General features: G+C 39.2%; 1 protein-coding gene across 11 annotated transcripts in view; it reads left to right on the forward strand.

Moving 5' to 3' along the window:
* Window positions 1–16422, forward strand: part of TBC1D31 (TBC1 domain family member 31) — a 79194-nt gene that overhangs the window by 12670 nt on the left and 50102 nt on the right. For all 11 annotated transcript variants that reach the window (XM_023224507.1, XM_023224517.1, XM_023224546.1 and 8 more), the window contains 3 exons: window positions 902–1080; window positions 10354–10505; window positions 14045–14204. In XM_023224507.1, the coding sequence (XP_023080275.1) occupies window positions 902–1080; window positions 10354–10505; window positions 14045–14204 (491 nt within the window). The remainder of the gene's footprint in view (window positions 1–901; window positions 1081–10353; window positions 10506–14044; window positions 14205–16422) is intronic.

Here is a 16422-nt window from a genome sequence, read left to right on the forward strand (position 1 = left end):
AGTGATAATTATCATGAATAGTTTTTGGTACTTTCCCTACCAAACTGTTTTCTCTGCTTATACAAATACACACAAGTACCTCAGACTCAAGTTTAAAAACCAAATGTATTAAGATTATCTCACACTGATAAAACTGTTCTTCCTCATGTATTTATTATTATTATTATTATTTTATTTTTTTAGAGATACGATTTTGTCATGTTGCCCAGGCTGGTCTCAAACTCCTAGGCTGAAGTGATTCACCTGCCTCAGCCTCCCAAAGTGCTGGGATTACAGGCGTGAGCCACCGCCTGGCCCCTCCTCATGTATTTCTTACATCCACTAACAATATCACCATCTGCTTAAATAACTAAGCTGGAACCACTGGAGCCTTCACTTCTCTTATATCTCAGGACATCAACTTGATCACTAATATCTTTTTGTTTTTTTCCTTACTAGCTCTTGGATTTGTTCTTTTCTCCATTGCCACTTTCTTAGTTGAGGCCCTCCCTATCTCCTGCCTGGATTATTACAGCAACATATAAATTAGTCTTTCCTGTTCAATCTCTTCCCCTCCACCAGATATCCTCAAAGTGCTCTTTCTAAAACACAGACTAAATATGGTATTCTTTTACATAAAATTACCCGCAAGAGAAAGCCCAAACTCACTAGCATAAATTTTGAGGTTATTCTGCATCAAAGCCTTTGTCAGCCTTGTCTCCTACATGAATGAGATGTTGTTAACATGTCCCATCATACTTTGTCAACTAGCCACAGGCTTCCATTTTTGTGGATATTGATGGAGGTGCCTCATATAGTACCTAAGCACCTATTGGATCAGGTCATCTATAGTGTTTATATGTAGTGTTATTTCTAAACGTACAGTGTTTTACCTGGGTAACAATTTTACTTTTTACCACAGTCACCAAGGAGCTAGTTAGCTGGATGAGAGGACATGAGTCATCAGTATTTTCAATCTCTGTGCATGCATCAGGGAAATACGCCATCACCACTTCTTCTGATACAGCACAGTTATGGGACTTGGATACCTTTCAAAGGAAAAGAAAGCTGAATATTCGCCAGTCTGTGGGTATACAGAAGGTCAGTGACAGGGGACATCTTGGCCTGTTGTGCTTCTCGGGCTAATTTCTTGGTCAACATGGTGTATAGATGTATATGAGTAATGATTTACTTTGTCCTTGTAGCTCTGTAACTCAGCAACAAGCAAAGTAAAGTGGCCAACACAAAGATGTTGCCTATAGCTACAATTTATGACTTAGTGAGCTCTTTTCTAAAATTATAGCTGTGTAACTTCAACTCTCGTAAGGCGAAAGTCACTTAGTTGATTGGTTTTGTTTTCATTTTTAACCTTCTGACATTTTATTATGAAAAATTTGAAACACGTAGTAGATTTGTGAGAATTTTTGAACACATGCACATTCAGCATCTAGATTCTACCATTAACACGTTACTGTACTATCCTCTACTATACTTTACATGGTACTATACTCTCTTATGGGTCTATCCATCTTTCTTTCTTTTTCTTTGTTTGAGACAGAGTCTTGCTCTGTCACCCAGGCTGGAGTGCAGTGACATGATCTCAGCTTACTGTAACCTCTGCCTCCTAGGTTCAAGTGATTCTCCTGCCTCAGCCTCCCAAGTAGCTGGGACTACAGGTACGCACCACCATGCCCAGCTAATTTTTGTATTTTTAGTAGAGACTGAGTTTCACCATGTTGGCCAGGCTGGTCTCAAACTCCTGATCTCAAGTAATCCGCCCACCTCAGCCTCCAAAAGTGCTGGGATTACAGGTGTGAGCCACCGCACACCCAGTCACTCTGTCCATCTTTCTATCTTTCTGTCCCTCTGTTCATTAATTCTCCTAATAATGTGTGTGTGTGTGTGTGTGTGTGTGTGTGTGTGTGTGTGTGTGTTCTGAGACGGGTCTTTCTCTGTCACCCAGGCTGCAGTATAGTGGTGTAATGATAACACACTGCAGCTTGGGTTCAAGCGATCCTCCTGCCTCAGCCTTCCATGTAGCTGGGACCCACAGGCGTGTGCCACCATGCCCAGCTAATTTTTAAATTTTTTATAGAGACAAGGTCTTTCTATGTTGTCCAGGCTGGTCTCAAACTCCTGGGCTCAAGTAGTCCTCTTGCCTCGGCCTTCCAAAGTGCTGGGATTACAGGCATGAGCCACCGTGCCCAGCTATGTGTGTGTTTTAAAGTAAACTTCAGACATCAGCGTACTTCCCTGTAAATACTTAAGCCTTTGCTTAATTGACTAGGGGTCAATATTTGTTGATGTAAAATTTATATATAATGAACTATGTAAGTCTTAAGTATTCATTTGTTAAATGTGACGAATACACACACCTGTGTAACCTGTGTAGATGTAGCATTACCATTATCCCAGAAAATTCCACCGTCTCCCTCCCTGGGTGACCACCACTCTTCTTTTTCCTACCATGGATTAGTGTTGCCTATTCTAAAATTTTGTATAAATAGAACTATACAATAATAGTTTATGTAAGGCTTTTTTCACTCAGCATAATGTTTTTGAGATCCATCCATATTATTAATAAGTTGTTCTTTCTTATTGCTGTTTAGAATTCCATTGTATAAATATACCACCTTTTAAAAATCCATTTCTTTTGTTTTTTTCCAACTATGTAGAAACATATGGTATATGGGCCTCCAGATGTACTCTTGTTCTGAGCCCCACAAGTGCCCCAGTTTGGTTCTATCATTTCTTTTTACAAACAAGCCACATAACCAACCTCTCTGGGCTTCCGTTTCCTGAGCAGGAAAATGGGTCTGTGGTAACCACCTTACCAGGGCTAGTGAGAAAATGAGATAAAATAAATAATTCATGTCAAGGGCTTGGCAGAGTGCCAGGCCCTTATATAGTAGCTCCTATTGTTATTTTGTCCTGTATGTCCGCTGGTGGTCATCTCCTATGATTTCCTATATGACATCCAACTGGTCTCTTTCATAGGGTTTCTGTGCTGCTGCCCCCTCCTCCCTCCTTACCACACCCAGTAACCCTCCCATTCTCTCCACCTAGTCAGATCTCACCCTTTCTTCAATTGTGATAATAGCTACTGAATCGTTTACTATGTTTCAGGCATTGTATTAAGAACTTTCCATACCTTATCTCAACTCAGTCCTGACACTGCCTCAATGAAGTAGGCAGTGTTTATTGTTCCCCAAACACAAAGACACTGGGATCTGGAGACTGGAAGCACTGGCAGCTGCAAGTGCCAGAGCCCGCAGGGTGTGAAGCCAGATCGGAGCCTTTCTGCAGAGTCAGGCCTCCCAAATCCTGGGATGGAGTCAAGGAGCCTTTGGCTGTCCCACCCTTTTTCAGTGCCCGGGTGACTCTTCCTCCTCCAGGCCCCCATATCCAAGCCTGTCATATCTTTTCAGCTCTAGAGGTCTGTCTGTTACTTCCACCCTAAGGGAGCTGGCACTTTGTGTCACACTACATTGTCCACATCACCGATTCTCCCTCCCTCTCTCCCCTTCCTTCTTCCTCCCTGTTCTTTTTTTTTTTCTTTGAAACGGAGTCTGGCTCTGGCACCCAGGCTAGAATGCAGTGGCACAATCTCAGCTCACTACAGCCTCTGCCTCCCAGATTCAAGCGATTCTTGTGCCTCAGCCTCCTCAGTACCCGGGATTACAGTCGTGCGCCACGGCAGCCAGCTAATTTTTGTATTCTTAGTAGAGATGGAGTTTTGCCATGTTGGCCAGGCTGGTCTCAAACTCCTGGCCTCACGTGATCCACTCAACTGGTCTCCCAAAGTGCTGGGATTACAGGTGTGAGCCACCATGCCCAGCCTGGGCACCTGTTCTATGCCAGGCTTTGGTGTTCAAAATGTTAGAAGTGGAGAAGTCAGAGGAAGATGGAATTATAGGTCTTTCCTCTTCAAAACTTTCTGTTTGGCTGATTTTATTCAAATGAGCACGCAGGCCCTATTCCTCAAACCCACTTCAAATGTGGCACTGCTAGGTTTTTGTCCAAGGAAGGCCCTGTCTCCTTAATGCCCACCATCTTTTGCTTTTCAGGTTTTTTTCTTTCTATTTCATTAGCTAAATATTATTTTCAGGAGTTATCTGAGTCTTTTGTGTGATTAATTATTTTGCTTCAGGTTATATTATACATGCAGTACTGCTTTTAATTTCTAGGTTATTAACATGAACAGCTAGCAGTGCATGTCAACCAAAAATTTACTTTGTAGTCTCCCTGGAAATCCCAGAGTCCTTTAATGTGCTTTTAATAATTAAAAAGAGATAAAAGTTGTGCCAACTTATTCATTAGGGATTTAGGCCAAATGTCTTAGTAGGTCTTTTCTTCTTTAATTGCTTTAGTACTTACATTTTGAATTTTAAGTTCCAAAGAACAGAACATTGAGAGTTGAACCCACATGGAAACAGAGTTATGAAACAATGACACATGACACAGAAACCATCTGTTCTTTTTACTATGAAATTAAAATGAGTATACGCTGAATAGTTGCCAATGCAAACCTTGCTTGGACATTAAGATATTTTAGTTTAAAAATTAGGACTGTGGAAAATGTATGTATACTGTCATGTGTGCCTAAGTATATTAATGTTAGTGCTATAAGAATAAAATTAAATGTGAAAATGTATGTATAGTGTGATGTGTGCACACAGTAAATCGCTCTAAAATAATACAACAGGACTGGGTACGGTGGCTCACGCCTGTAATTCCAGCACTTTGGGAGTCCGAGGCAGGTGGATCACCTGAGGTCAGGAGTTCGAGAACAGCCTGGCCAACATGGTGAAACCTCATCTCTACTAAAAATACAAAAATTAGCTAGGCGTGGTGGCACATGCCTGTAATCCCAGCTACTGGGGAGGCTGAGGCAGGAGAATCACTTGAACCTGGGAAACAGGTTGCAGTGAGCCGAGATTACACCATTGCACTCCAGCCTGGGCAATAGTGAGACTGTCTCAGTAAAATAAAATAAAATAACACCATAGTCCAAGTTATCAGCAAATTTTTCTTAAAGGGCCAGTAAATATTTTTGACTTTGCAGTTCAAGAGCAAAATTATATAACTATTCAGAATGTAACCGTTTAAAGCCAGGTACCCAGCTAAGGTGGGAGAATCCCCGGAGCCCAGGAATTCAGGACCCAGCTGGGCAACACAGTGACACAGTGAGAGCCATCTCAAAAAAGAAGTGACCACTCTTAGCTCCTGGGCTGTACAAAGACTAGAGATGGGCCAGGTGATGACCACTTCTGTTGAAAACAGGAAATAACTGTAACCTGAATATTAAAGTAAAATGTTCGTTTTTTAAAAAGTTTTTTTTCCCATGACACAGCCCTCAGGAGAGCCTGAGAACATGTGCCCCTAAAAACGTTAATTCTTATCAAATTCTTACTAAACTCATATTTTTATTACAGATTCTGATTCTATATTTTAAATAGAACTTTTATTTATTTATTTGTTTTGATGACACATGCGACCCTTCAGTAACTTGCTTTGGGTCTTCTGTTACGGATTCCAATTTCAAGGGCTCTTTTAATCTAACACAGTCTTCTACTTTTTTCTCATGACATTAATTTTCTAGGGAGATCAGACCAGTTATCTTAGAAAATGCCCCACATTCTGGAGTTGTTTTTTCTGTTTCATCATTATTGTTTAACTTGTATGTCTTTCACCTGCATTTTCTGTAAACTAGATATTAAGTCTAAAGGTTTGAGTAGATTCATGTTAGACATTTTTGACAAGCTATTTACCTTATGTGTAGGAAAAAATAGTAAACAATACAGGTTGAGGATTCCCAGTTCAAAAATCTGAAATCCCAAATGCTCCAAAATTTGAAACTTTTTGAGTGCCAACATGATACTCAAATATCAGGCTCAAAGGAAATGTTCAGTGGAGCATTTAAGATTTCAGATGTTTGGAGTAGGGATACTCAATTGGCAAGTATAATGCAAATATTCCAAAGTCAAAAAAAATCCAAAACATTTCTGGTTCCAAGCATTTTGCATAAGGAATACTCAGCCGTAGTCCCTCCCTCAGGGTTGGTTTCAGCACTGAATGTGATAATCTATGCAAAGTTAGGACAGTGCTGGTTGTATAGTAAGTGCTTAGTAAAATTGCATCTGTTGCTGTTGTAACCATCAAGCCTATGATAGGATTATCTCAGTGCAATTAGATAATTTGCCTAAGCTGTAGGGTGCCAGGCACATGGGCTCACGCCTGTAATCCCAACACTTTAAGAGGCAGGCTGATTGCTTGAGCCCAGGGGTTTGAGACCAGCCTGGGCAACATGGCGAAACCTTGTCTCTACAAAAAAATACAAAAACTAGCTGGTGTGCTGTCATGTGCCTGTAGTCCCAGTTACTCAAGAGGCTGAGGCACAAGAATGGCTTGAATCCAGGAGGCAGAGGTTGCAGTGAGCCAAGATCACACCACTGTGCTGCAGCCTAGGCGACAGAGCGAGCTCCTGTCTCAAAAAAAAAAAAAAAAAAATGGGGGGTAACTGTTATTTATTTATTTTTTAGCTACATTATATTAACAATTAAGAAACCCAGAAGTGTTTAAGTAACTCAGCAGCAAAATGCGATCTGACCTCAATTCATTTGGCAGCAAAATCTGAACCTAATTGACATGAGGCTGAAATATTAATATATTTGAGTATGGAGCATTGCCCCAGGTCGCCTAACGTTCTACATAATGTTATAGAATGTACATCACACTACCTATCTAAAATTGGAAATCTGCACTCTGAAGCCCCAAGGGTTTCAGAAAAGGAACTACAGAACTTTGATTTCAGAGTGTTTGTAAAGAACCTACCACTGTAACCTCTTTCCGCTGATTTTTGTAAGCAGTAATAGTAGTAATTATTAGTAATAGTAATAGATACCTGTTGTTCAGTATGTTCCATGAACCTACATTTTAAATAGTTATTTTCAAGCTTTAATCTGAAAGGGTAGATACCATTGTCCCCATTTTGCAAGAAGGGAAACCGAAGGTCAGAAATATTAAGTACTTTGTCCAGAAATACTAAGTAATTTGTTCAGTATCACATAGTTTAGAAGAGAGTTGCAGTTTGAATTCAAGCCTGTCTTTATCTAAAGCCTTACTGCTTCTCAGGTAAACCAGTTATACCTTTTCAGATTAGTACTTTTTTATTCTTTCGTTGATGCTTGGAGGTAAGATATTCGGCTCATTAGTTAGATTTTGGAATCCCCGGGATTTGTGATTACTGTGGTATCAGAGAGGCTTTGTGATGGATATCAGAAAACATCTAATAAAGAGTGTTTTGCTGAACTTAATTCAGCCTGTGTACCCAGAACACTCAATGAATTACTGCCAAATAATACACTTGACCTTAACTTGCTAATATTAGTATCCTAAACTCTTTAAACCTTGAAAAGGGGCCGGGCACAGTGGCTCACATCTGTAATCCCAGCACTTTGGGAGGCCAAGGCAGGCAGATCACTTGAGGCCAGGAGTTCTAGACCAGCCTGGCCAACATAGTGAAACCCCATCTCTACTAAAATATACAAAAAATTAGCCGGGCATGTTGGCATGGCCCTAGTCCCAGCTGCTTGGGAGACTGAGGCATAAGAATTGGAGGTTGCAGTGAGCCAAGATCGCGCCACTGCGCTCCAGCCTGGTGACACAGGGAAGACTGTCTCTAGATAGAGAGATAGATAGATAAATAGATAGATAGATAGACAGATAAAATAAACCTTGAAAAGAGTTCATCTACCTCCTCAAACTGAATTGGAAAGCTTAGGATTTTTGTGTTCTACAAGGAAAAACTGCAGCTCCGTCCTTGAACCTAACCCCCCAAAAAGTATACTTTGTTAATGTTTTGAAGTCTTTCCTAAGGTTTTTATGTTTCTCAAGAGATGACACTATCTAAATAATAATGACATGCTTCATTAGGAACAATTTTATAATCATTAAAATACGGCAATTAAAATCACAAATCTAGTAATGAATAATCATGTAGGCAATAATCTATCACAGTTATTCCGCTAAAATAGCAGTTGATGCTCATTAACTTTTAAGCTTCTGCTTTTCCCAGTAGGAATAAACTTTATTACTTTTCCAGAAAAGTGACTGCTAATTATAATAATAATTTTCTTAAGTCACTTTTTGACATCAGTTTTGAAAGAGTGTTTTAATGCATTCATTGTAGATCATAGAAATCTGTAAGGCCTTCATATTATAAATCTTCCTAACAGTGAATCTGATAGCAAAAGATCTACCACAGATTATCGTTAGCAAAGTGAACCAAGGAAGAAGTCAGGAGCTTGATCAGGCCCTTGCCTGATCTGTCAGTATCTGATATAGTTGAGTTAGTATTTTTTATTGTCTTATTGGCATTAATCCTAAGTAGATTATTTTTGCTAACCAGTATGTTCTCTAGTGCATTATATACGTGTGTGTGTTGTGTCGATGACACACAAAATCATATTTGAGGCCACTGAAACTTTTATGAGAAAATACTGGTTAATTTCCGTTAATAATTTTGTATTAACAAACGGAAGCATTGTTTATGCTTGTGATAGAAAAATGGAAACTAGGAGAATAAAGTGATGACATTTTCAACTTCACTATCATTTTCACTCTCAGTTGTCCATTAAATAAACTGAATCTCTAATAAGATAGGATTATATATGCATTTGCCCCTTTTTACTCGTATAAAAAAATGCTTAACACTTACTTATCTTAAAACACTTTGCCCAATATTCCCAAAGGAGTAACTTTTTTTCTTGAGATGGAGTTTCACTCTTGTCACCCAGGCTGGAGTGCAGTGGCACAATCTCAGCTCATTGCAACCTCCACCCTCCGGTTCAAGTGATTCTCATGCCTCAGCCTCTCAAGTAGCTGGGATTACAGGTGCCTGTCACAACACCCGGCTAATTTTTGTATTTTTAGTAGAGATGGGGTTTCACCATGTTGGCCAGGCTGGTCTCAAACCCTTGACCTCAGGTGATCCATCCACCTCAGCCTCCCAAAGTGCTGGGATTACAGGTGTGAGCCACAGCGCCCAGCCAGGACTAACTTTTAAAAGCAAACTGACTAATTTGGGAAGATACATATTTTAAGGCTATTGACACATACAGTATAGTATATTTAACTAATTTTTACTCCCAGTGGCAGTGTATGACAGTGGCTTTTTTTTACTATATATGTGTGTGTGTACATATATAGTATATATAGAGCTATATACTAATATAAACACTATATACTAATATAAACACTATATCAAATACTAACTACTGATAGATGTTTAAAAAGTATCAAATGTTGGTGGAAGTATAGGGAAAAGGCACTGTCATACACTGCCACTGGAATAATATATACATACAGCCCATTTTGTGGGAGTAATATGTATATATAAACACACCACATTTTGTGTATGCATATATGTGCTTTCTTTTTGAAGACAGAGTCTTGCTCTGTCATCCAGGCTGGAATGCAGTGGTGCAATCTTGACTTATTGCAACCTCCGCCTCCCGGGTTCAAGGGATTCTTTTGCCTCAGCCTCCTGAGTAGCTGGGACTACAGGCACGTGCCTGGCCAATTGTTTTTTTTTTTTGTTTGTTTGTTTTTGTTTTTGTTTTTTGAGATGGAGGCTCACTCCCTCGCCCAGGCTAACGTGAAGTGGCAGGTTCTTGGCTCACTGTAACCTCCACCTTCCGGGTTCAACCAATTCTGTCTCAGCCTCCCAAGTAGTGGGGACTACAGATGCCTGCCACCATGCCTGAGTAGTTTTTGTATTTTTAGTAGAGCCCTTGTTGGTCAGGCTAGTCTCGAACTCCTGACTTCAGGTGATCCCCCACCTCGCCTCCCAAAGTGCTGGGATTACAGGTGTGAGTCACCACACCCGACCTAATTTTTGTATTTTTTTGGTAGAAATAGGGTTTCACCATGTTGGCCAGGCTGGTCTCAAACTCATGTCCTCAAGTGATCCACCTGCTTTGGCCTCCCAAAGTGCTGGGATTACAGGTGTGAGCCACCACACCTGACCAGTGTGCTTTATTGAAGTAAAATTGATACTCAAAATTATATCTTGTTTTCATTTAACTCTTTAATAATATTAGGTGAAATTTTTTAAACTGCCATTTAAAATTTTGTGACTTGCCTAGTCATTATAGTATACCTAGTTTTCGTTTGAAGGGTTTTTTGTTTTTTGGTTAATAATAATTTATGAAATAATCAGTATTACTCCTTGTCATATATTAGAAATGTATTTTTCTCCAACTTAAGAAAAGAATATTTTAATAAAGAAAAATAAGCTACTTGTATAATTTTAAATTTAAAGAGTACTATGTGAAACTTGTGTGAAAACTAACTTTCTCTATTCCTCCTTAGGTTTTCTTTCTACCATTAAGTAATACCATCCTCAGCTGTTTTAAAGATAATTCCATTTTTGCCTGGGAATGTGACACACTGTTTTGCAAATATCAATTGCCAGCTCCACCTGAAAGCTCTAGTATATTATACAAAGTGTTTGCTGTGACCAGGTAATGTGCATTTTAAGACACTAGGAATATTTAAGAAATTTAATTTCTGGTAAAAAAATTACAAATTTTTGTTTAGTTTTTATTCAGTATCTTTTTGTCATATTAGAAAAAGCTACCTTCAAATTTAGATATTGTCTGCTGACTTTTTTTTATTTTGCGAAATATCAAATATACACAAAAATAGAAAAATACATGAAACCCTAAGAATTTCTTTTTTTTGTTTGCTTTTTTGTTTTTGTGTGTGTGTGTGTGTTGTTTTATTTATACCAGCATTTCCTCCATCAGAACCACTAAATATTTCCATAAGCTACAATAATCATCAATGAATGGCCATTTCTTTTTTTTTTTTTTTTGAAATGGAGTCTCGCTCTGTCGCCCAGGCTGGAGTGTAGTGGTGCGATCTCAGCTCACTGCAACCTTTGCCTCCTGAGTTCAAGTGATTCTCCTGCTTCAGCCTCCTAAGTAGCTGGGATTATAGGCATGCGCCACCACACCGGCTAATTTTTGTGTTTTTAGCAGAGACAGGGTTTTGCCTTGTTGGTCAGGCTGGTCTCGAACTCTTGACCTCATGATCCACCCACCTCAGCCTCCCAAAGTGCTGGGATTACAGGCATGAGCCACCGCACCCGGCCATTTCACGCCCGGCCATTTCTATTTTTATCAGTCATTTCACCTACTTCCCCAATGCATTGTTTGAAGTAAAACCTAAGTATATCATTTTATCCATAAATATTTCAGTTTATCTCTGAAAGATAAGGGCCCTTTTGGAAATATAACCATAGTATTATCACACTTTATTTATTTATTTATTTTTTGAGACGAAGTCTCATTCTTGTCCCCCAGGCTGGAGTGCAATGGCACAATCTCAGTTCACTGCAGCCTCCGCCTCGCAGCTTCAAGCAATTCTCCTGCCTCAGCTTCTAAAGTAGCTGGAATCACAGGTGCCTGCCACCACGCCTGGTTAATTTTTACATTTTTAGTAGAGACGGGATTTCACCATGTTGGCCAGGCTGGTCTTGAACTTCTGACCTCAGGTGATCCATCCGCCTTGGCCTCCCAAAGTGCTGGGATTACAGGTGTGAGCCACTGCGCCCGGCCTATTATCACACTTTTTAAAAATGAATAAGAATGTCTTAATATTGTCATATGTCTAGTCATATTCAAACGTCCTTGATTTGTCTAATAATTGGTTTTTATGATTGATTTGTTTGAATAAGAAGCAAAACAAGGTTCACACATTGTATTTTGTTGATGTATGCATCTTTTCTTTTTCCCTCATAGTTTATTCATTAAATAACTGATTATTTCTCCTCTTGAGTTTTCTATAGTCTGGATTTTGCTCTTTGTCTTCATGTGGTATTGTTTAATATGATCCTCTGTTATCTGTATTTTTCCTGTATACTGGTTATACCTGTATTTTCTAAAAACTGGAGGCTTGATCTGATTTAAGCACAAGAAGACATTACACAAGAAGCTGGTTTGTGTACTTTCATCAGTAACAACATAGAACAGTTTTCTTTTGTGATGTCAGTAGCCATTGGTGATCATTCCCTAGATCCAGTACTGCCTTAGAGGTTAGCAAAATGCTGCTGTTCTAATTCTCTCATTTCTTCTTCGCTTATTAGTTAATAACCTTCTATAGAAAGAAACTTCTTCTCATCTACCCTTTGGTTATTTTGATGTACAGTTGTAAAGGAAAGGCAGGATGAATGCTTGATTTTCTCCTCTTTTTTCTTAAACTAGTTTTAAAAGTAATGAACTGGTTTATTGGCATCTTTCAAAAGTAACTAATGAAGTTTTCTGTCTTTAATCTTTGTAAATTCATAGGTGTAGAGTAGTTAGCATGTTTTAATACATTGCAGCCGTCATTCTTAGATGTTCCAGTTCTCTCATCTTTGACTAATAGGAACCTCTTTTCGCTGGCTTTGGCATCCTTTTACTACAACTCCAGTTGCTTATGATAGCTTTCATGCTTTCTGATGTGACAAGATGTTCCAAGCTTATCTGGTACAATTCCTGCCCTAACCCTGGAATTAACCTTTTCTCTAAAGAGTCTGGGTTCTTTTTTGGGAAATGGTATTTCAAGACCCTAATCTGGATGCTAGGGGTTCTCATTTTGACTGGGCCGATCCTTGTTTCTACTCAGGGGAAAGAGTTACGAGATAGATGTTAATTCCTCTTTTTTCTCACCCTGTTCTTCTAAGTCATCAGTAAATCCCATCAACTCAACCAAACTATATCTCAAATTGGTCAATTTGTTTTTATTCATTGCTGTGGGTGGTACCCTAATCCAAGCTACCCTAGCCTCTTTTAGACTACTATAATAGCCTTCTTATTTGTTCTCCCTGTTTTCAATCTCATTTCCTATAGTCATTCTCTGCACAGCAGATAAAGTGGTTTTTATAAATCAGTAAGTCAGATCATGTCACTTTCCTATTTAACCTCCTTCATCATTTAGAATAAAATCCAACCCCCCACCCCTCATTTCCCCCGAGGCCTTCTGTCATCTGGCCTAGGCCTCCCTCGCTTCGTCTCATTTCCTTCCTTAGTCTCCTCTAGCCACACCCGAGTATAGCAGTGTACTTTCATATGGCAATGCACTTGAGTATGACCTCTTATTTACTTTTCCTTATATACTAACTTTACTGCTTTTTCAGCACTTTTGTACCAGCCAGTCTGGAATACTGATCAGGATAGAATTCTTCCTCCAAATCATCCCATGACTGGCCTATTTGTGTCATTCAGGTAGCAGATCTTCCTCCTTTCCCAGCTTTCATCACCTTATTTTGTAATTCTGTATAGAACTTATTACCCGCTGAGAACAAGTTCATTTATTTGTTTGTTTGCCTTCCTCTAGACCGAAAATCCTGTAAGAGCAGGATTACTTGACTTGTGCAGCCTTAACTGACTGTGTCCCTGGCTTCTGGGACCATATCTGGCTTATAGCAGACACTTGAAACATAACCATAGTATTATCACACTTTTTACAAATTAATAAGTCCTTTACAAGTTCTTGTTGAATGAATGAGCAACGACCTTGCAAGTCAAAACAACTTACTCTTCTTGTACCTTATTAAGGTAGCTTTCTTTGAGCAGGAAAAAAGTTTGGGCTGTTACATTTTTTCATATAGCCAGTACCGCCAATTCTGTATAGCTGTATGTGAAACACAAAGTTGGATAGTGATAAGTGACCTTGAGATTATGCTATGAAATATAAGTGTTATGTAAAAAACCCACTATCAGGTCATTAAACAAATGTTTGGTAAACTGGTGCCTTAGCACAGTAGGTAAAAATATATATACTATAAACCTGAGCTGTCCATACAAGTATTTAAATGAATACAAATTAAATACAATTTAAAAATAAGGTCCTCATTAACATTGGCCACATTTCAGGTGCTCGGGAATCACATGTGACTAGTGTGACCATATTGGATAGCATAGGTACAGCACCTTTCTGTCATCACAGAAAGTTCTGTTAGACAGCACTGCTATAAACAATTGAACCCGCCTTACTTTCTCTCTTTTTTGTTATATAGAGATGGCCGAATCCTGGCTGCTGGAGGCAAGTCAAATCATCTTCATTTATGGTGCTTGGAAGCTAGGCAGCTCTTTAGAATTATCCAGATGTCCACTAAAGTTCGAGCCATTCGTCATCTAGAATTTCTTCCTGATAGTTTTGATGCTGGTTCTAATCAGGTTAGTAACATAAATGTAGGGCACTGTACTTTTTGCGAAAGAACGCATCCATCTCTGAACTATATTAGCTCTTATTTATTTAACTTACACCTTGTTACAAGAATTTGAAATTACAAATATGTGACTTTTGTGAAGAGTCTAGAATTGAAAAAAATTTCAAAATCTTGTATTCTTTATACTATTGACAATTTGCTCTTATAAAATCAGCATACTGTAAATTTATATTGTACTCTATGGTTTGCAGTGTGCTTTAGCATGCTAGTTTTCATTTGATCCTTAATTATTTGGCATAGGCAGGAAAGATATTCTCCCCATTTTACAGATTATAACACTAACAACTAGAAACACTGACTTGTCAACATTCCTGTTAATTGTAAGGATTAAAGATTGGACTAGAACTAAAATTTTTTCATTGTGTTGTTATTTTATTTACCCTAACTGGTTGCTCACTCCTGTGAAACATGTTTTTATCGGTATCTTTCCTTAGTTTACAAAGTGCTTCTTCCCCCAACCCCCTTCACTTATTCCTTTTTAAGAGTTGAGTTCTGTCAAACCTTAACTTTCTTATTTCAAATAGACTGTCATGGATCTTGTATTTTAACAGATTAGATGTATGTTTTCCGTATATATGTATACATATGCATGTATGTATGTATCATGTCCATTTTACTTATATTTTTGATTAGGTAATATATTCATATGGTTGAAAACAAACAGCACACAGTAGGAAGTCTGTCATGCCTTTCTCCCATTTGTCTAGTTGTTCACCTTCCCCATATCCAATGTTGTTATGTATAGTGTTATGTTTTTCCCATTATTTTATACAACCTTGCACCTTTTATTCTTTGGGTTTTTTTGTTGTTGTTTTGAGATGGAATCTAGCTCTGTCTCCCAGGCTGGAGTGCAGTGGTGCAATCTCGGCTCACTGCAACCTCCACCTCCCAGGCTCAAGTGGTTCTCCTGCCTCAGCCTCCCAAGTAGCTGGGACTACAGGCATGAACCACCATGTCCAGCTAATTTTTGTATGTTTAGTAGACCCATATTGGCCAGGCTGGTCTCAAACTCCTGACCTCAAGTGATCCACCTGCCTCAGACTCCCAAAGTGCTGGGATTATAGGCGTGAGCCACTGCGCCCAGTCTACCCTTTATTCTTAAGTTGGAACTTGTTCTATATCAGTGCAGAACTTCTTTCTTTTTTATAACTGCAACACTATGCAGTTTATTTTTTAAACCAGTCTTCTATTGGCACTTAACCTATTTTTAGTCATTTTCTGTTACAAATAATGCTCACTGAATAACTTTTTACAAGTGTCATTTCACACATCCTCTTTGTAGGATAAAATCCCAGAGTAGAAATAGTGGCATAAAGGTTATGTGCATCTGTCATTTGGGTAGATCTTGCCCAGTTGACTTCCAGAGGAGTTGCATCAACTGCAGATGAGGGGCTTTGTTTCCTGCAAGCCAGCCAACAGGAGGGCTTTATAGACTATCACCTCCAAACTGCTTTTGACAGTCTTTTGTATGATAAATGACATCAGCATTTCAAGCAATCACATGATGGCATCACTTACCAGCCACTGCCACTGGGAAGAGAACCTGTGCTTAGACAAGGCAGCATGGGGGTTTATTTGCTTCAACTTTTTTATTACATGGTTTTTTTTGTTTTGTTTTGTGTTTTGTTTTTTGTTTTTTGTTTTTTGTTTTTTTGAGATGGAGTCTCACTCTGTTGCTCAGGCTGGAGTGCAGGGGCGCAATCTCGGCTCACTGCAAGCTCTGCCTCCCGAGTTCATGCCATTCTTCTGCCTCAACCTCCTGAGTAGCTGTGACTACAGGCGCCCGCCACCATGCCTGGCTAAGTTTTTGTATTTTTTAGTTTAGGACGGGGTTTCACCATGTTAGCCAGGATGGTCTCAATCTCCTGACCTCGTGATCCTCCCTCCTCAGCCTCCCAAAGTGCTGGGATTACAGGCGTGAGCCACCACACCTGGCCTTTATTACATGTTTTTAATTTTTGAAATTATGAGTTAAAATTTAAACTTTTCTCCCCCCTTAAAAGACTAGCTTCCCTCCTACCCCTCCACTACCCTTGCAACTCACAAACTCTCCATTCTCCAGATGTTACTTAAAATATTTGCTGAAAACAGGTAGACAATGTGGAGCCTCAGTGGCAGTGACAGGTTTGTGTGGGGGCAGCAGGGCTGATGTTAGCTTCGATTAG

Source organism: Piliocolobus tephrosceles, chromosome 7 (genome assembly GCF_002776525.5).
Source record: "Piliocolobus tephrosceles isolate RC106 chromosome 7, ASM277652v3, whole genome shotgun sequence".
Classification (NCBI taxonomy): domain Eukaryota; kingdom Metazoa; phylum Chordata; class Mammalia; order Primates; family Cercopithecidae; genus Piliocolobus; species Piliocolobus tephrosceles.